The 20,134-nt window shown below is 49.1% G+C and overlaps 1 protein-coding gene across 1 annotated transcript in view; it reads left to right on the forward strand.

Moving 5' to 3' along the window:
* The window catches only part of LOC139276111 (suppressor of tumorigenicity 14 protein homolog), a 100,493-nt gene that overhangs the window by 16,157 nt on the left and 64,202 nt on the right, over positions 1–20,134 (forward strand). The window contains exon 4 of the mRNA XM_070893616.1: positions 8,031–8,101. Within this exon, the coding sequence (XP_070749717.1) occupies positions 8,031–8,101 (71 nt within the window). The remainder of the gene's footprint in view (positions 1–8,030; positions 8,102–20,134) is intronic.

Consider the following 20,134-nt stretch of genomic DNA (forward strand, 5'->3'; position numbering starts at 1 on the left):
TTTGTCGTGTTATAAACCTTTATTGCTTTATCATCTAGTTGATCCCCTTGAAATATACCTATATTTTATGTAGCACCTGTCTGAAAGTTGGCCCAATTGTTCAATTAAAAATGCATGCAATAAAAGTTTCTGTAATATTTTGCTTCTTGTTCACCCTCTAATTATAAAGTTATCGGATGAAGTGCAAGGCTATAACCCACTAGCAGTTCGGCTAGTTTAAACGCAGCTTGGAGAACCATTTTAGATGGCCCACTCAACCCCTAACCACTCAACTACCTTTCCTTTCCTCAATGCTTGCTGATATTGTTAATGGTTCCTGGAGTGGAACTAAACTACAGAACCAGTGGGAACCTGTTTAACCTTCGCCATCTCCAGGCCAGGTCCAAGACCACCCCAACCTCTGTCGTCGAGCTACAGTATGCGGACGACGCCTGCGTCTGTGCACATACAGAGGCTGAACTCCAGGACAAAGTCGACATTTTTACTGAGGCGTACGAAAGCATGGGCCTTACGCTAAACATCCGTAAGACAGAGGTCCTCCACCAGCCTGTCCTCGCCGCACAGCACTGTCCCGCAGTTATCAAGATCCACGGCGCGGCCCTGGACAACGTGGACCATCTGTCATACCTCAGGAATCTATTATCAACAAGAGCAGGCATTGACGACGAGACTCAACACCGCCTCCAGTGCGTCAGTGCAGTCTTCGGCCGTCTGAGGAAAAGAGTGTTTGAAGACCAGATCTTCAAAACTGCCACCAATCTCATGGTCTACAGGGCTGTAGTAATACTCGCCCTCCTGTATGGCTCAGAGACATAGACCATGTACCGTAGATACCTCAATACCATCAACGATGTCTCCGCAAGATCCTGAAAATCCCCTGGGAGGACAGATGCACCAACATCAGCGTCCTCGGCCAGGCCAACATCCCCAACATTGAAGCACTGACCACACTTGATCAGCTCCACTGGGCAGGCCACACTGTTCACATGCCAGACATGAGACTCCCAAAGCAAGCGCTCTACTCGGAATGCCTTCACGGCAAACGAGCCAAAGGCGGTCAGAGGAAATGTTACAAGGACACCCTCAAAGCCTCCCAAATAAAGTGCAACATCCCCACTGACACCTGGGAGTCCCTGGTCAGAGACCACCCAAAGTGGAGGAAGTGCATCCGAGAGGGCGCTGAGCTTGCAGAAAACAGTGGAAAGAGCGTGCAGCAAACCAGTCCCACCCACCCCTTCCCTCAACGACTATCTGCCCCAGCTGTGACAGAGTCTGTTCTTCTCGTATTGGACTGTTCAGCCACCTAAGAACTCATGTTAAGACTGGAAGCAAGTCTTCCTCGATTCCGAGGGACTGCTTATGATGATGATGAATTATAAAGCTATCGGATGAAGTGCAAGGCTATAACCCACTAGCAGTTCGGCTAGTTTAAACACAGCTTGGTGAACCATTTAGATGTCCCACTCAACCCCTAACCACTCCTTTCCTCAATGCTTGCTGATATTGTTAATGGCTCCCTTTACACAGGCATCATTCTTCTCCCCATCAAAACTACCATCACCACCCCCTCCTCACAAAGCTCACCTCAACCCCTCTATCCTTTCCAACTGTTGTCCCATCTTTAACCTCCCTTTCTTCTCTAATCTCCTGGGTGGTCAATATCACCCAGTTCCATCCTTACCTGTTCCACAATTGCCTTTTTAAATTCCTTCGGTCTTTTTTTTTTACGCTGACCATGGCATTGAGGGCACCCTGGCCAAAGTCATCAGCGGCCTCTTTGGCAGTGCTTCATCCCTCCTTCTACTCCTTTACATTTTCTTGACATTCCACTTGGTCAATCACTCCATACTCTTCCACTCCTCCACTTCCTCTCCTCTATGACCCATCTCCATGGAATTACTCTTGTCTGGTTCCACGTGTTCCAATGCAGCCAGCAGATCTCAAGCAATGCTTTCTCATGGTCACCTCTAGAGTACCAAAGGTCCCATCCTTGGTCGTTTCCTTTCCCAGTTTACATATTGCCCCTTAGGAATGTCATCGGCAGGTTTTTAATCAGTTTACATGTGTACGTTAATGATTCCAGCTCTATCTTTCCACTGGCACCCTCAATTCCACAACCATCTCTGTGTTGTTTGTCCAACATGATGTTCCAAATGAGCCAGAACATCATCCAATTGAACATTAAGAAGATCAAAGTCGTCTAATTCGGCTCACACATAATAAATGTCCCTTATTCCATCTTTCATCCAGCTATGTGACCAGATGATGTATAAACTCACGATGTAACTATTTGTACTGCATTTTTTTTGACAGACAGGTGTCTGTCAAGCTGTCCCCCCCACACCCCCATGCCCGTACTGCACTTTTTTTGATAGACATGCAACAAATCCCGCCCCTGTCAAGCTCCGACCCCCCCCCCCACCGGCCCCCACCCCAGCCGAATCATTCCCTCCATGTGGTGCCGAGAAGCAGGACCTAAGGCTCCGTCTCTCTTTCCACACCCCGTCCCCCACCCGCCCACCCCCGGCCGGCTTGTGGCCGAGAGTGAGAGAGAGGGGCTGGGGGAGAGAGCGAGAGAGAAAGAGAGGCTGGGTGGGGGGTGGAGAGAGAGAGAGAGAGAGAGAGGGAGAGAGAGGCTGGGGCGAGAAAGAGAGGCTGGGAGGGGAGAGAGAAAGAGAGAGAGAGGCTAGGGGGTGTGGGGGGAGAGAGAGGCTGAGGGGGACAGAAAGAGAGGCTGAGGGGTGGGGGGGTGGGAGAGAGAGAGGGGGTGGGAGAGAGAGAGGGGGTGGGAGAGAGAGAGGGTGGGGGGGTGGGAGAGAGAGGGTGGGGGGGGTGGGAGAGAGAGAGGGTGGGGGGGGTGGGAGAGAGAGAGGGTGGGGGGGGTGGGAGAGAGAGAGGGTTGGGGGGGGTGGGAGAGAGAGAGGGTTGGGGGGGGTGGGAGAGAGAGAGGGTTGGGGGGGGTGGGAGAGAGAGAGGGTGGGGGGTGGGAGAGAGAGAGGGTGGGGGGGTGGGAGAGAGAGGGTGGGGGGGGTGGGAGAGAGAGAGGGTTGGGGGGGGTGGGAGAGAGAGAGGGTGGGGGGTGGGAGAGAGAGAGGGTGGGGGGTGGGAGAGAGAGAGAGGGAGGTGGGAGAGAGAGAGTGAGGCTGGGGGGGGAAGAGAGAGAGAGAGAGAGAGAGAGAGAGAGAGAGAGAGAGAGAGAGGCTGGGGATGGGGGGGAGAGAGAGGCTGGAGGGGGGAAGAGTGAGAGAGGCTGGGGGGGGGAGAGAGAGAGAGGCTGGGGGGGAGAGAGGGAGGGAGGCTGGGGGGGAGAGAGAGAGGGAGGCTGGGGGGGGAGAGAGAGAGGGAGGCTGCGGGGGGAGAGAGAGAGGGAGGCTGCGGGGGGAGAGAGAGAGGGAGGCTGGGGGGGGAGAGAGAGAGGGAGGCTGGGGGGGGAGAGAGAGAGGGAGGCTGGGGGGGGAGAGAGAGAGAGAGGGAGGCTGGGGGGGGAGAGAGAGGGAGGCTGGGGGGGGAGAGAGAGAGGGAGGCTGGGGGGGAGAGAGAGAGGGAGGCTGGGGGGGAGAGAGAGAGGGAGGCTGGGGGGGGAGAGAGAGAGGGAGGCTGCGGGGGGAGAGAGAGAGGGAGGCTGCGGGGGGAGAGAGAGAGGGAGGCTGGGGGGGGAGAGAGAGAGGGAGGCTGGGGGGGGAGAGAGAGAGGGAGGCTGGGGGGGGAGAGAGAGAGAGAGGGAGGCTGGGGGGGGAGAGAGAGGGAGGCTGGGGGGGGAGAGAGAGAGGGAGGCTGGGGGGGAGAGAGAGAGGGAGGCTGGGGGAGGGTAGAGAGAGAGGGAAGCTGGGGGGGAGAGAGAGAGAGGGAGGCTGGGGGGGGAGAGAGAGGGAGAGGCTGGGGGGTGAGAGAGGGAGAGGCTGGGGGGGGGGAAGAGAGGGAGAGGCTGGGGGGGGGAGAGAGGGAGAGGCTGGGGGGGGGGAAAGAGAGAAAGAGAGAGAGAGAGAGAGAGAGAGAGAGAGGCTGGGGGGGGGAGAGAAAGAGAGAGAGGCTGGGGAGAGAAATGGAGAGAGAGCACGGCTGGAGGGAGAGAGAGCGCGGCTGGGGGGAGAGAGAGAGAGAGAGAGAAAGAGAGAGAGAGAGAGGCTGGGAGGGGGAGGGGAGAGAGAGGCTGGGAGGGGGAGGGGAGAGAGAGAGAGAGAGGGAGGCTGGGAGGGGGAGGGGAGAGAGAGAGAGAGGGAGGCTGGGGGGGGAGAGAGAGGGTGGCTGGGGGGGGGGAGAGAGAGGGAGAGGCTGGGGGGGGGAGAGAATGAGAGGCTGGGGGGGGGGTGAGAGAGGGAGAGGCTGGGGGGGGGAAGAGGGGAGAGGCTGGGGGGGGGAGAGAAGGAGAGGCTGGGGGGGGGAAAGAGAGAAAGAGAGAGAGAGAGAGAGAGAGGCTGGGGGGGGGGAGAGAAAGAGAGAGAGGCTGGGGAGAGAAATGGAGAGAAAGCACGGCTGGAGGGAGAGAGAGCGCGGCTGGGGGGAGAGAGAGAGAGAGAGAGAAAGAGAGAGGCTGGGAGGGGGAGGGGAGAGAGAGGCTGGGAGGGGGAGGGGAGAGAGAGAGAGAGGGAGGCTGGGAGGGGGAGGGGAGAGGGAGGCTGGGGGGGGAGAGAGAGAGGGAGGCTGGGGGGGGAGAGAGAGGGAGAGGCTGGGGGGGGAGAGAATGAGAGGCTGGGGGGGGGGTGAGAGAGGGAGAGGCTGGGGGGGGAAGAGAGGGAGAGGCTGGGGGGGGGGAAGAGAGGGAGAGGCTGGGGGGGAGAGAGGGAGAGGCTGGGGGGGGGGAAGAGAGAAAGAGAGAGAGAGAGAGAGAGAGAGAGAGAGAGGCTGGGGGGGAGGAGAGAAAGAGAGAGAGGCTGGGGAGAGAGGGAGGGAGAGAGAGAGAGAGAGGCAGAGAGAGAGAGAGGGAGGCTGGGGGAGAGAAATGGAGAGGGAGCACGGCTGGAGGGAGAGAGAGCGTGGCTGGGGGGAGAGAGAGAGAGAGAAAGAGAGAGAGAGAGAGGCTGGGAGGGGGAGGGGAGAGAGAGGCTGGGAGGGAGGGAGGGAGAGAGAGAGAGAGAGCCTGGGGAGGGAGAAAGAGTGTGGCTTCGGGGGGAGAAAGAGAGAGGGAGGCTGGGGGTAGAGAGAGAAAGAGGGAGGCTGGGGGTAGAGAGAGAAAGAGGGAGGGAGGCTGGGTGGGGGGGTGGAAGAGAGAGGGAGGCTGAGGGGGGGAAGAGAGAGAGAGAGAGGCTGGGGGGAGAGAGGGAGAGAGAGCGCGGCTGGGGAGAGAGAGAGGCTGGGGTGGGGGTGGGAGAGTTACATGGGTGGGGGAGAAGACAGATCACGTTCTTCCAATCCCTTCCAAGGGATATCTTTGGAATGGATGATATCCAGAAGTCACAACACTGTCACTATTCACTTCATACCCAATAAACCTGTTAACAATCCGTACACAATATCTGCCCCATCTATGGGGGGTGGGGGGGGAGGATGTACTTGGACTGGGATAAGGCACTTCGGCTGGGGGAGGCATGCACTTGGACTGGGGTAAGGCACTTTGGCTGGGGGAGAAATGCACTTGGACTGGGGGTAAGGTACTTCGGCTAGCTCTTGCTTTCTTTTGGGGAGCTCTGCCCTCTGTCGCTTCAGGAAGTCAAAGTGAATCGAGTTACAAATTGCAAAGTCAATGAGACCTTGGGATGGGCAGTTCCAGTTATATATTCCAGTGAAACTTCAGTGTGTGGCTTATCCTCCAAGGGGACCAATCGTAGGCAAAAAGTGAAGCATGGTGGCCATTTTGGCAGTACAAATAAGCACGTCCATAAACTCAGTGTCCTGTTTAGTCCAGGACACCAAACACCCTAACAGTTACGAAGGCAACTTACTACCACCTCTGGACTATCACCTGCGTCTGTCCTTACTTCACACCCACCACTACTGAAATCTTTGTGCACACTCTTGCTACCTACAATGCGGCTCCTCTGACATCTTCCTCACCAGCTCCCTAGCTCTACCCTAAACAAACCCCAACCTGTCCAAAAGTCTATTGCCTGGAATCTGTCCTGTTTGTTTATCACTCTTGGCTCTCTGTCCCCATAGCACATCAAATTCAGAATCCTTGTTATCTTTCACAGATCACTCTGTGGTGTCACCCACTTGCATCTGTCCAATGTCCTAGCCTGTACCGTCCTCTGACTCTGGCCTTCCATGCATTAACCCTTCTTTTCTGATTCACCATTGGTTGCAGAACCTTCAGTTGTCTCAGCTTTACTCTTTGCAACTCTCTCCCTAAACCTCTCTTCCTTGCTACTTCTCTTCCTACCTTTAATAGCTTCTTTAAAACCTTTCTATTCAACCTTGATTTTTGTCATCCCTCTACTGTTGCTCAGTATCAGTTTCTCCTCAGCAGTGAATGTTGTGGTATATTTTGTAAGTTAAAGATGCTGAATAAATACAGGGTGTTCTTATCGATTATTATGTTCCTTAAAGATAATTGAGCAAAACTCCAAAATGTTTATCTTTAGCCCCATTTTTCACAGATAACAATCCAGGCAAACCCCTGGACATCATACAGGAACCATCATGTTCTGTGGGGTGTTTGATCATCTCTGTCTATAACTATCCTTGTAACCTTTATTCCCACACTCAATCAGATATTCATCTTTTTTTGAAGTGGTTAAATGACACAGGGCCGGATTTTTGAGACGTTTGCGACCGGGTTTTCGTCGTGATTTGACCCTCCGCGGTGAAAAACTGGCCGCAAAGCCTGGGGGGGATGCTTGGCTCATTTGCAGCGGCGATGGGACATACCATCGGGAGAGGAGCGCCAACATGCAACGCTCCGGATTGCGTTACCGTCGTAGTTTCGGCTCTCTCCCGACCCGTACGCCACGCCCTGAATACCGACAAGTCAAACCTGTCGGTACAGCCCTGCCAGCAGCGGTAAGTATGAAAACCTGAAAAAAAGGTAAGTTAAAGTTTTTATTTTTTAATTTCTTTTCAGCGATTCGATAGATAAGGGTCTTGTAAATGTTTTTTGGAATTTTTTTCTCCCCCTCCCAAGACCTCGCTAGCATGCTCCCGGCCCCGAACTAAATTTGGCAAAACTCGTGTTTTTGCGCCGTGAATCCTCGTGCAATGCCCCTCTTACCGAAAGTTCGGCCTAAAAACAGTAGTGCAGCAAAAATGGTAAGTTTCACTTATTGCTACGTTTTCGCCGAAAAAAACCTGAAAGTTGAAAATCCGGCCCAATATCTCAACTGTTCTTGCTTGGAATCTGTTCCAGATATCCAGCATGCAGTATCATTAATTATTCATCCAAGGAAAATTTTGCAGGGCTATGGGGAAAATACAGGGGGGTTGTATTAATTGCCAGCTCTTTCAGAGAGTCAGCACAGGCATGATGGGCCAATGGCCTCCTTCTGTGCTATATGATTCTATGTGATTAGTGGGCTTTGTTTAGAGTAGAACCACTATCAAAACAGTAAGGCATCTTTCAGTTCTAAGCAGAATGATTGGATTATCAAAGTGTCTTGTGACTTAAAACCTTAACTGTTTTATTGACCTATAGGATTGACATAGCTTATAATTAACTGTATTGTGGTGAAATAGTGTGATTGTGCATTCTCGATAAGGTGAAGGACCTAAAATTCTTGGTTTTAAGACACCTCTGATTGCCTGTATTGCAAATTTGAATGTCTGTTTCAGATATTCTATCACACGTAATCATGTTGGCTCCACTGAATACTTTTATATTTCATGGAGATAGTGACATAATTGAGAATGGTGGGGCGGTTCCATCACATTCTACTACTAAACGAAGCTGTGGGATTTGATTTATAATCCTACTTATGATGATGGTTACATTTTAGTGACTTTACCTCATGAATTTTCATGTCAGCCAGGCATAGAGTATGAATTGTTCCTTTTACATCTTGTCATGAATCGTCTTACAAAAACTGCAATTTTAAGTTTTGCTATTTCCATTTGGATTTGTGGCTCACAATGCTTAATAACAAAAATGTTTCTTTTTTCAGCTGTGCCAACTATATAGCACCTCTCCTGCTCTTGGATATTATTTTGTGGACAGTGGTATATTCTCATTTAGGTAAGGCGAAATGTGTTGACACAAATGGCTTCTAGTCAGTTATTTAACCTAATTGCCTTCAATATAAGTGTGTTCATAACCCTAGTAAGCAAAACCAGGCAACCAGCCATCTATTCTTGTGTCTGTCTATTTGTGTGATTGTAATATGGTCGTGAGCTTGTAATGTTTTCAATTAGACAGTGTGTAGTCCTGCTATACTTTCAATAGTAGCAAGTGAATAATGTGAAGATAATACATCATCATAGGCGGTCCCTTGAATGGGGATGACTTGCTTCCACACGAGTTGACAGATGTTTCAGTGAAGGAGCCGATATTCCTGTCCTGAACTCCAATTGAAGGGGTGGAAGATGCCTGTGCGTGGATTTTTTTAACATGTGGTGACCGTTGCACATCAGCCACCACACTGGCTTGACAGAGCTAGGCCTTTATCCAGTGGCAAGGATTAACCAAGACGACTGAAGTCCTGCTCTGCTTCACGGACCTAATGCACACACACATCGCAGTGTGGACTGGCCCGTGCTGCCCCTGGGCCCTCGGCTCTTCTGGGCCCCGTACCCTCATTTGCCGCACCTCTTCCATGATCTCTCATCACTTCTCCGCCACAAACATTTGCCGCATCTCTGCCACGATCTCCCGCCGCTCCTCCGACAATTCAATGCCACTGACTCTCAGAGCTGAATTTTCCAGTTTCCGACCCGCCCCAGAAGGGGGAAGGGGGAAGGGGGGTGGGTGCCGGTACACCACGGGAAACCTGAAAGTCCAGGGTCCGTCCGATCCCTGACTCTGGGAAGGGGCGACCTGCTGGTGGGTGAGCTTGGGGAGCATTCCTGCTCCTCCCGACCCACAAGGATTGCTCCCCAAGATAACATACATGCAATCACTGGTATGCACATTTCGAAACACGTGTCTGGACTTGTGTACAATGCATATATATGGCTAAGTCGCTGACAGAATATTTTAGTGAGGAGCAAGTTATGATGTTTTTTTGTTAATGAAGGAGGTTGGAGCCCTAAACAATTTTTGTAAACTGAGATTTTGGTAAATCTATGAATGTTGTATAAGTTCTATTACAAGTATGAATCAGAAGCTTTTAATTCTTGCAAAAGTAGTGAATTTGGACTTTGTATTCTTTCTTGCTCTTGCTTTTTCTCTTTTAGAACTATATACTGCAGACGATGATGTTAATCCTAACCTTATAATAGCTTTTAACAAATACATTTTAGTTTAAAATAATGGGCAAATCTTTCAACTGTGGCGGGGCATAAAACTGGCTGTGGTCAATCGGCCGCCCGATATACACCATCCAAGTTTTCTTTCCATTGAAGTCAATAGAAATAAAAATCGTGTGGCGTGTATAACAAGATGCCAATCCCACTACCATCCATTTTATGCCCCCTCACCCACCAGCAGCTCGCCCCTTCCCAGAGTCAGTTGAAAGTTTTGCCGAATGTTTCTTATGTGTCCTCCCACAACCCCTCATCCATCCAATATTTCCCTCTGATTTCCTTCCTTTACTCCTCCTCTACTATGCTGGAGTTCATAGGTTTCACAGGGTGTATCAGTCCCCCAATACCACAGGTTATTCTTCAGTGATGAGCATGAAGTTTGGGAGTTAATGGGTCATTCAATGTAGGGGGCACCAAAGCCAAGCCAGATCCTGCCTTCAGCCAACCCTAATCCTCTCTAAGCCAATGTCTACACATATATACTTTCAACAGAATCACTGACTATCAATCAGGAGTTAAAACCCTTCCTAGTTCTCTTGTCCCCGCATTTAGGGATAAGACGTGCTGGAACTTGAGACATTCCTGGTCTCCATACCTCTGTATCTTACCTTCAGGCATTCAGCTACTGGGAAATCTGAGAGCATGCTTTTGAAAGGGAAAAAAGGAAGTTAAATTCTTGTAAGCTGATGACTGTTCTGTTCAAGTAAAAGGAAAATTTGTTGACCTCTTCTTAATCAGGCTTGCAATACAGTATTTAAGCAGAATTTGCTCATTTTCAATTTAAACCATGACTGTTGTCAGTCAACTAGAATATAAACATTCTAAAAATATTTTAATGCAGAACTATTGAAAATTAAGTACTGCAATGTCATCCAGCCACAAAATGTGCTCGTGTTAAAATATGTAACCCCTAATTTGCATGGACCCAAAGAATCTGTCATAAATATTTGTTAACGATAAAAGTCATAACAGATTGTTGTATCAAGGAAGCATTATTCTGGTTTAGATCAAAAATGACTGACCCATCTGTTTTAATGCTGAAGCTAACCCTGACTTTGATAGCAGGTCTGTAAAGTTAATGAGGTGGCAAGACCCATCTAAACAGGCATTTCTCTGTGATTCTGGGGACGATGGCTGAAGGAGAGAGGATCTGCCATCCACTGTTTCCTCTAATTTTTGGTGGGGGGCCGCACAGCCCGTTCAAAATTCAGCGCATGCATGTTTTTTCTAATTAAGAGATGGTGAGCAGTTATGCAGTTAAAGGGAATATTGCTACCATCATTTCTGGCCATCAGCAGATCAGTGCTCAGCAAAAACTGGCCAACTAAAGCAATTTTGCACTTAATTGTTTTTACAGACCTTCCACAGCTGCCGAGCAGAAATTTTTTTGTGGTTTGTAGTTTCCAAATAGTTGTTTACACAGTACTTCATCTGATGCTGCACTACCACAGAATCCAATCGACAGTATAAAATAATTCAGTTTCACATCAGCACTGTTACGTGCTATATTGCACAGCAGTCTTGCATCCAAAAAAGAGCACGCGGTCACTGTACAGAATAAAGATGCAGTAAAATGAAACACACAAAAGAATGGAGAGGCAAATAAAATATACAACTAAAGGAAACTTGTATAGTACATACTGACAGCAGTGACAACAAAATATTATTGAATGGACCATTAAAATAAATCCCAAGAAAAATATGGAAAAAAGGTGAAATTAAATTGAGAAAAGATAAAAGCAGAGGGAAAATAGTAAGGAAAAATTGAGACCTTTGCTGGTGATTTTCTATCTACTCATGGTTTGAATAATTTGTATTTATACATTGTTAAGAAAGAAAACATCTCAAAGTGGTTTTACAAAGGGACAAGTAAAAGATAAATAAATAAAAGCGATAAAGGAGCAGACAGTGAGTCATGCTGGGACAGTTGGGAAAGGTTAGTTGATGAGCTGGGTTTTGGGAATGCTTTTTAAAAGTGGGGAGTGAGGTCGGTTTTAGGGTAGGGTTTATAAAGAGACTGGTTAAGGCAGCTGAAGGCCTTGTGTGGGTGGTGGGGCAAAGGGAGGAGGGAATGCACAAGAGTTGGAAGACCAAAGGGTGCAGGAGGGGACGCAGGGCTGAAGGAGATTTTAGAGGTAGGATTTTAGGGGTAAGGCCATGGAGGCATTTGGAGACGAGATCAAGGATTTTAAATTCAATTTGGTGGACAGGGAGCCAGTGTGTGAGAGCATGGATTCAAAACGCGGGGTTTAGAGAGCTTGGCATGGAGCTGGGAGGTGATGATATATTTGAGAACTTTAAAGATGAATAGGATGTTAAATTGAGGCCATGGTTTGAAAACACGGATCAGTTGAGAGCATTTTTTTGAGGCAGGGTAATGATGGTAGTTTTGTACAGGAGAGAAATGGTGCCTGAACAAAGGGAGCATGGGGCCAAGAGGCATAGTTGAGTAGATCATCATCATCATCATCATCATAGGCAGTCCCTCGAAATCAATAAGACTTGCTTCCACTCCAAAAGTGAGTTCTCAGGTGGCTGAACAGTCCAATACTAGAATTACAGTCTTTGTCGCAGGTGGGACAGACAGTCGTTGGAGGAAAGGGTGTGTGGCGAGCCTGATTTGCCACATGCTCCTTCCGCGGCCTGCGCTTATTTTCTGCGTGCTCTCGGCGACGGGACTCAAGGTGCTCAGCGCCCTCCCGGATGTTCTTCCTCCCCTTAGGGCTTCTTTAGACAGGTGCTCCCAGGTGTTGGTGGGGATGTTGCACCTTGTCAAGGAGGCTTTGAGGGTGTCCTTGAAATGCTTCCTCTGCCCACCTGGGGTTTGCCTGCCATGTAGGAGTTCTGAGCAGAGCGTTTGCTTTGGGAGTCTTGTGTCGGGCATGCGAATAATGTGGCCTGTTGAAGGGCAAGATGGCGGATGGGATAGCAGCTCCTGAGGGAGCTCTCCCCAAGCAAACCTTCCTCTGGCCATCTGCTGCCATCCTTCACCTCTCTCTCCCTCAACCTTCCCCTCCCACTGTCTAAGCCACCCCCCCAGCCCTAACTTCAACCCCAAAGTATCTTTCCTACCCCTAAAACCCATGCCACAAGGGCCCACTGCCCACCCCATCCCCCAATCTCGACTTACCTTCCAAATCGACCTCCCTACTACCGAAGGCCCTTCAACTGGACTCTTGCTTCCCACTGGCCGACTCAGCTGCCCCAACCCATCCCCGGTGATCTCAATGGCAGTGAGCCTCCGACCAGCTTCAATCACAGGTTTGGGCCCTATCTTCTGTCCTCGCCTCCATGAGCCTTCCCTCTGGTGACGTTCGGGCCTCCAACTCTCCGGCGACATCCTGACCTTCACTCCAGCAACGACGTTCTGGCCTTCCCCTAGCTGCTGGCCCCACTCAGTGGCAGAGTCTCTGTCGAGCACGTGGTGTACACAAGTTGAGTAGATAGGAGTTGAGTGGCTGAGAATTGAAGGATTATGGGTAGATTTCTTTAAGTGATGAGTTTGGAGAGGGTAGGGAGATGAGAAAAACTGCAGAATGACAGGTGATCATTGTAAAGTCCTTACACAATACCACAAATCCACACGAGGCACATTCTGTGGACAAGGTCACTCTGTGACCTGTACCTTTATTCACAGGACCCAGAAGTGAAGACACTGCTTGGGACCTCCCTTTATATACCTGGATGACCAGGTGAGGAGTGTCTCCCACAAGTTCACCCCCTGTGGTCAAGGTGTGCATTTCTTACATATATACACTATTGCAGTGGTGTTACATAAAGGTTACATACATGACAATCAGAGGTAGGGTGGGTGGAGGATCAGGTGTGGAAGTTTGAGTGCAGGTTGGGAGAAGAGGAACAGGAAGCAGCAAAGAGAAATAAATCCATCAGCTCTTCACATTTGGTATTGGAGGTGGGGGTAGAAGGGCTGTGTAAAGTGGTTTGAGAAAATAAGTTTTTTCTTTAAATCTGCAATCTCCTTCAGTCCGATGTCCCCTCCCGCACCTTTCATTCGTCCAACTCTTGTCCTTGCCCTCCAGGATAATCCTTGGGGAATTAGGAGGATTTGGCTGCAAAGTGGACACAGTAGTGCAGAGTGGAATGACTGGCAGCACCTCTCCTCTGTGCTCCATCTGTAGCCATCCTTTGTCATCTTGTATTTCACTCCCTCAATTTCCCTCTGGATCCCCTCTGGCTCCTCGCTCTGTAATGCAGTAAAATGTTATGTTTTCACTAAGTGTAAGTACAAGTTTACTGCTTTCCTGAACTCATTGCCCAAGCTACACTTTCACTCACTCATGATACCTCAGACAAAAAGTTAAAAGCCTACCAAAACTGAGTCCTGCTCTCCCAATCCCTGATCTTGGTTTCTGGCTGCATACCAACTGGCCTGGGACACCCGTTTGTTTTCACTCCTACCACTGTCTGTCTCTGACCACAGGCTCCTGCTGCCCACTGACTGTGCTGTGTAAACAGCTGTCCCCGCTTCCGCTGCTCCCTTACCTCAATTCTTTCACAGCAATTTTCAACTGCACATTCTTCAGAACTTTCTCACTGCCTAAATTCAGGGCATTCCTTTGGCTTATGATTTCAGATTAACCTGCTCTGCAGATCATACCCCGCCTGGAAAGTTAGCTCTCGTATTGAATAATGGATGCTGACATTGTTTTCATTTTAATTGACATTTAAAACATGTTGTAATTGAGTTGGCTCACTGTGAATTTTTCATAGGTCTCTTGAGAGATGTAACTTCCCCTTGACGTCAATCGTCTTGCATATGTTGTTAGGCAAGATCTGATAACTTGAAGCGAGAACCATCAGACACCACATTGTTAAGTGAAATGAACCTCGATTTTTTGCTGCTGGCTATCTGGCGCAGTGGTGTAACTGGGCGGTAACTTGCAGAAAATGGGTAATAGTTCCATCCTGTTCGAGCTCGGTCCCATTGTGCTGCAGTATTAGTACTTGGGGTGTGGTGTAGATCAATGTACAAAGCACAGTTTTCCAACAGGTGGGGGCTTCATTTAACTATTCATGTAGGGCTGGGGATATCCCAAGTGTCATTTCTTGCCGTTTAGTAGTGCAAAACTTCGGGGGCGGGGGGGGGGGGGGGGAAATTGTGCAGCACCCCGTTTGGGGGCAGTAACGGTCGGGCGGCGGGATTTCCTGCGCCAAGCGCGGAAGTCTTGCTCCGCGACCTAAATTTGTGTTACTGCCCCCGAGAGCAAGTGGAGCGCAAAATAACGGGTTTCACTTGCTCTGTGGGGCGAGAGCGGGGCATAAAGAATCAGTGAGGGGCACAGTGCTACGCACTGGAACGTGTAGCACTGCCGCGTAGACAGGGCCCTCCTCTTCATTAAAGGGGAGGGCCAAGCTGCCGAGTCTGCAGGTCCCTACCTGGATCACCAGGAGTGCCGTGGCATCAGCCCGGCACTCAAGCGGAATGCCGGGCTGCAAGATCGTGGCATGGACCGCGCGATCCAACATCAAGTCGGACGATTTTTTTTTTCAAAGCGCCATCTCCCCTTTAACTTTTGCCCTGCGAACCACCTACAACCTGGTGCACGCCCCATGAAACTGTCACTGGCATCGTCCAGCGCAGCTTGGGCGCTACTGAAATTTCACTCCGGGGCAAAAATGGGTCGCTGAACACGGTGACGACATAGTCATCGCCGGTGCAGCAGAGCGAGGCGCTGACAGTTATTGCAGAATTTCACAGAATTCGTTAGCGTATCCACGCTTGTGCGAAAAGTCGTTTGCGCCCCGTTAGTGCGGGACATTAACGGGAGGTGCAAACGCCCCGAATTTACCCCCCATAGTTTCTAAAGGACACCATAGAAACATAGAAACATAGAAAATAGGTGCAGGAGTAGGCCATTCGGCCCTTCGAGCCTGCACCGCCATTCAATATGATCATGGCTGATCATTCACCTCAGTACCCCGCCCCTGCCTTCTCTCCATACCCCGTGATCCCTTTAGCCATAAGGGCCACATCTAACTCCCTTTTGAATATATCCAACGAACTGGACTCCACAACTTTCTGTGGCAGAGAATTCCACAGGTTCACAATTCTCTGGATGAAAAAGTTTCTCCTCATCTCGGTCCTATATAGCTTACCCCTTATCCTCAGACTGTGTCCCCTGGTTCTGGACTTCCCCAACATCGGGAACATTCTTCCTGCATCTAACCTGTCCAGTCCCATTTCTATGAGATCCCCTATCATTCTTCTAAATTCCAGTGAGTATAAGCCTAGCCGATCCAGTCTTTCCTCAGTCAGTTCTGCCATCCCGGGAAACAGTCTGGTGAACCTTCGCTGCACTCCCTCAATAGCAACCACGTCCTTCCTCAGATTAGGAGACCAAAACGGCACACAATATTCAAGGTGTGGTCTCACCAAGGCCCTGTACAACTGCAGCAAGACCTCTCTGCTCCTATACTCAAATCCTCTTGCTATGAAGGCCAACATACCATTTGCCTTCTTCGCTGCCTGCTGTACCCGCATGCCTACCTTCAATGACTGATGTGCCATGACACCCAGGTCTCGTTGCACCTCCCCTTTTCCTAATCTGTCACCATTCAGATAATAATCTGCCTTCCTGTTTTTGCCACCAAAGTAGATAACCTCACATTTATCCACATTATACTGCATCTGCCATGCATTTGCCCATTCATCTAACCTGTCCAAGTCCCCCTGCAGCCTTTTTGCATCCTGCTCGCAGCTCGCCCTGCCACCCAGCTTAGTGTCATCTGCAAAATTGGAGATATTACATTCAATTCCTTGGTCTAAATCATTAATGTATATTGCAAATAGCTGGGGTCCCAACACTGAAGCCTGCGGCACCCCACTAGTCACTGCCCACCATTCTGAAAAGGACCCGTTTATTCCCATTCTTTGCTTCCTGTCTGCCAACGAGTTCTCTATCTATGTCAATACATTACCCCCAATCCCATGTGCCTTAATTTTGCACACTAATCTCTTGTGTGGGACCTTGTCAAAAGCCTTTTGAAAGTCCAAATACACCACATCCACTGGTTCTCCCTTATCCACTCTACTAGTTACATCCTCAAAAAATTCGAGAAGATTTGTCAAGCATGACTTCCCTTTCATAAATCCATGCTGACTTGGACCGATCTAGTAACTGCTTTCCAAATGCACTGCTATTATATCTTTAATAATTGACTCCAGCATTTTTCCACCACCGATGTTAGGCTAACTGGTCTATAATTCCCTATTTTCTCTATCCTTTTTTAAAAAGTGGGGATACATTAGCTACGCTCCAATCCATAGGAACTGATCCTGAGTCCATGGAATGTTGGAAAATGACCACCAATGCATCAACTATTTCTTGGGCCACTTCCTTAAGTACTAAAGGATGCAGAATATCAGGCCCTGGAGATTTATCGGCCTTCAGTCCCTTCAATTTCCCTACCACCATTTCCTGACTAAAAAGGATTTCCCTCAGTACCCCCTTCTCGCTAGACCCTCGGTCCTCTTGTATTTTCGGGAGGTTATTCATGTCTTAATGAAGATAGAACCAAAGTTTTTGTTCAATTGGTCTGCCATTTTCTTCCCATTATGAATTCACCTGATTTTGATTGCAAGGGACCTACGTTTGTCTTCACTAATCTTTTTCTCTTCACATATCTATAGAAGCTTTTGCACTCAGTTTTTATGTTCCCAGAAAGCTTCTTCTTGTACTCTATTTTCCCCCTCTTAATTAAACCCTTTGTCCTCCTCTGCTGAATTATAAATTTCTCCCAGTCCTCGGGTCTGCTGCTTTTTCTGGCCAATTTATATGTCTCTTCCTTGGACTTAACACTTTCCTTAATTTCCCTTGTTAGCCACGGTTGAGCTACCTTCCCCATTTTATTTTACTCCAGACAGGGATGTACAATTGCTGGAGTCCATCCATGTGATCTTTAAATGTTTGCCATTGCTTATTCACCTTCAACCCTTTAAGTATCATTTGCCAGTCTATTCTGGCCAATTCACGCCTCAAACCATCGAAGTTACATTTCCTTAAGTTCAGGATCCTAGTTTCTGAATTAACTGTGTCACTCTCCATCTTAATAAAGAATTCTACCATTTTATGCTCACTCTTCCCCAAGGGGTCTCGCACAACAAGATTGCTAATTAGTCCTTTCTCATTACTCATCACCCAGTCTAAGATGGCCAGCTCCCTAGTTGGTTCCTCGACATATTGGTCTAGAAAACCATCCCTAATACACTCCAGGAAATCCTCCTCCACCACATTGCTACCAGTTTGGTTAGTCCAATCAATATGTAGATTAAAATCACCCATGATAACTGCTGTACCTTTATTGCATGCATCCCTAATTTCTTGTTTGATGCTGTCCCCAACCTTACTACTACTGTTTGGTGGTCTGTACACCACTCTCAATAGCGTTTTCTGCCCCTTGGTATTCCGCAGCTCCACCCATACTGATTCCACATCATCCAAGCTAATGTCCTTTCTTACTATTGCATTAATTTCCTTCTTAACCAGCAATGCCACCCCGCCTCCTTTTCCTTTCTGCCTGTCCTTCCTAAATGTTGAATACACCTGGACATTGAGTCCCCAGCTTTGGTCACCCTGGAGCCATGTCTCCGTGATGCCAATTACATCATACCCGTTAACTGCTATCTGCACAGTTAATTCGTCCATCTTATTCCGAATACTCCTCGCATTGAGGCACAGAGCCTTCAGGCTTGTCTTTCTAACACACTTTGCCCCTTTAGAATTTTGCTGCAATATGGCCCTTTTTGCTTTTTGCCTTAGGTTTCTCTGCCCTCCACTTTTACTTTTTTCCTTTCTATCTTTTGCTTCTGCCCCCATTCTACTTCCCTCTGTCTCCCTGCATAGGTTCCCATCCCCCTGCCATATTAGTTTAACTGCTCCCCAACAGCACTAGCAAACACTTCCCCTAGGACATTGGTTCCGGTCCTGCCCAGGTGCAGACCGTCTGCTTTGTACTGGTCCCACCTCCCCCAGAATCGGTTCCAATGGCCCAGGAATTTGAATCCATCCCTTCTGCACCACTCCTCAAGCCACGTATTCATCTGAGCTATCCTGCGATTCCTACTCTGACGAGCACGTGGCACTGGTAGCAATCCTGAGATTACTACTTTTGAGGTCCTACTTTTTAATTTAGCTCCTAGCTCCCTAAATTCATCTTACAGGACCTCATCCCTCTCATCCCTTTTTTTTACCTATATCATTGGTACCTATATGCACCACTACAACTGGCTGTTCACCCTCCCTTTTCAGAATGCCCTGCACCCGCTCCGAGACATCCTTGACCCTTGCATCAGGGAGGCAACATACCATCCTGGAGTCTCGGTTGCGGCTGCAGAAACGTCTATCTATTCCCCTTACAATTGAATCCCCTATCACTATAGCTCTCCCACTCTTTTTCCTGCCCTCCTGTGCAACAGAGCCACCCACGGTGCCATGAACCTGGCTGCTGCTACCCTCCCCTGATGAGTCATCCCCCTCAACATTACTCAAAGCGGTGTATCTGTTTTGCAGTGGGATGACCGCAGGGGACCCCTGCACTACCTTCCTTGCACTACTCTTCCTGTTGGTCACCCATTCCCTATCTGACTGTGTACCCTTTTCCTGCGGTAAGACCAACTCACTAAACGTGCTATTCATGTCAGTCTCAGCATCGTGCATGCTCCAGAGTGAACCCACCCGCAGCCTCAGCACCGCAATGTGGTCCGTCAGGAGCTGCAGCCGGACACACTTCCCGCACACGTAGTCGTCAGGGACACTGGAAGTGTCCTTGACTTCCCACATAGGAGCATAACACGTGTCCGAGCTCTCCTGTCATGACTTAACCCCTAGATTAACTTAATTTGGCAACAACAATGCTAAAGGTTACTTACTGATAAAGAAAAGAAAAAGAAAAACTACTTACCAATCACCAGCCAATCACTTACCCCCTTGGCTGTGACGTCATCTTTCGATTTCTTTCTACTTCTTTTTTGCCTTCTCTTCCTGCAGCTGCACCGGCTGGCCTCTCCGATGCGTTGGGCCTTTTGTAGGCCTCCGACGTCCCCAGACTCCCTGCTGCTCGCACTCCCGCCTCTCCAACGCGTTGGGCCTTTTGTAGGACTCCGACATCCCCGGACTCCCTGCTGCTCGCACTCCCGCCTCTCCAACGCGTTGGGCCTTTTGTAGGACTCCGACATCCCCGGACTCCCTGCTGCTCGCACTCACGCCTCTCCAACGCATTGGGCCTTTTGTAGGCCTCCGACGTCCAACGGACTCCCTGCAGCTCCCGCCTCTCCGATGCGTTGTGCTCTCTACAACCAAGAAGCAGCCCAATTTCTCCCCGTCCTCAGGTTTGCTGCTTTTTTTGGCCAATTTATAAGCCTCTTCCTTGGATTTAACACTATCCCCAATTTCCCTTGTTAGCCACGGCTGTGCCACCTTCCCTTTTTTATTTTTACTCCACACAGGGTGTACAATTGTAGTTCATCCATGTGATCTTTAAATGTCTGCCTATCCACCGTCAACCCTTTAAGTATCATTCGCCAGTCTTTCCTAGCCAATTCATGTCGCATACCATCGAAGTTTCCTTTCTTTAAGTTCAGGACACTTGTCTCTGAATTAACTATATCACTCTCCATCTTAATAAAGAATTCTACCATATTATGGTCACTCTTCCCCAAGGGACCTCACACAACAAGATTGCTAATTAGTCTTTCTCCTTACACATCACCCAGCCGAGGATGGCCTGCTCTCTAGTTGATTCCTCGACATATTGGTGTAGAAAATCATCCCTTATACACTCCAGGAAA

Source organism: Pristiophorus japonicus, chromosome 11 (assembly GCF_044704955.1).
Source record: "Pristiophorus japonicus isolate sPriJap1 chromosome 11, sPriJap1.hap1, whole genome shotgun sequence".
In the NCBI taxonomy this organism is placed as follows: Eukaryota; Metazoa; Chordata; class Chondrichthyes; family Pristiophoridae; genus Pristiophorus; species Pristiophorus japonicus.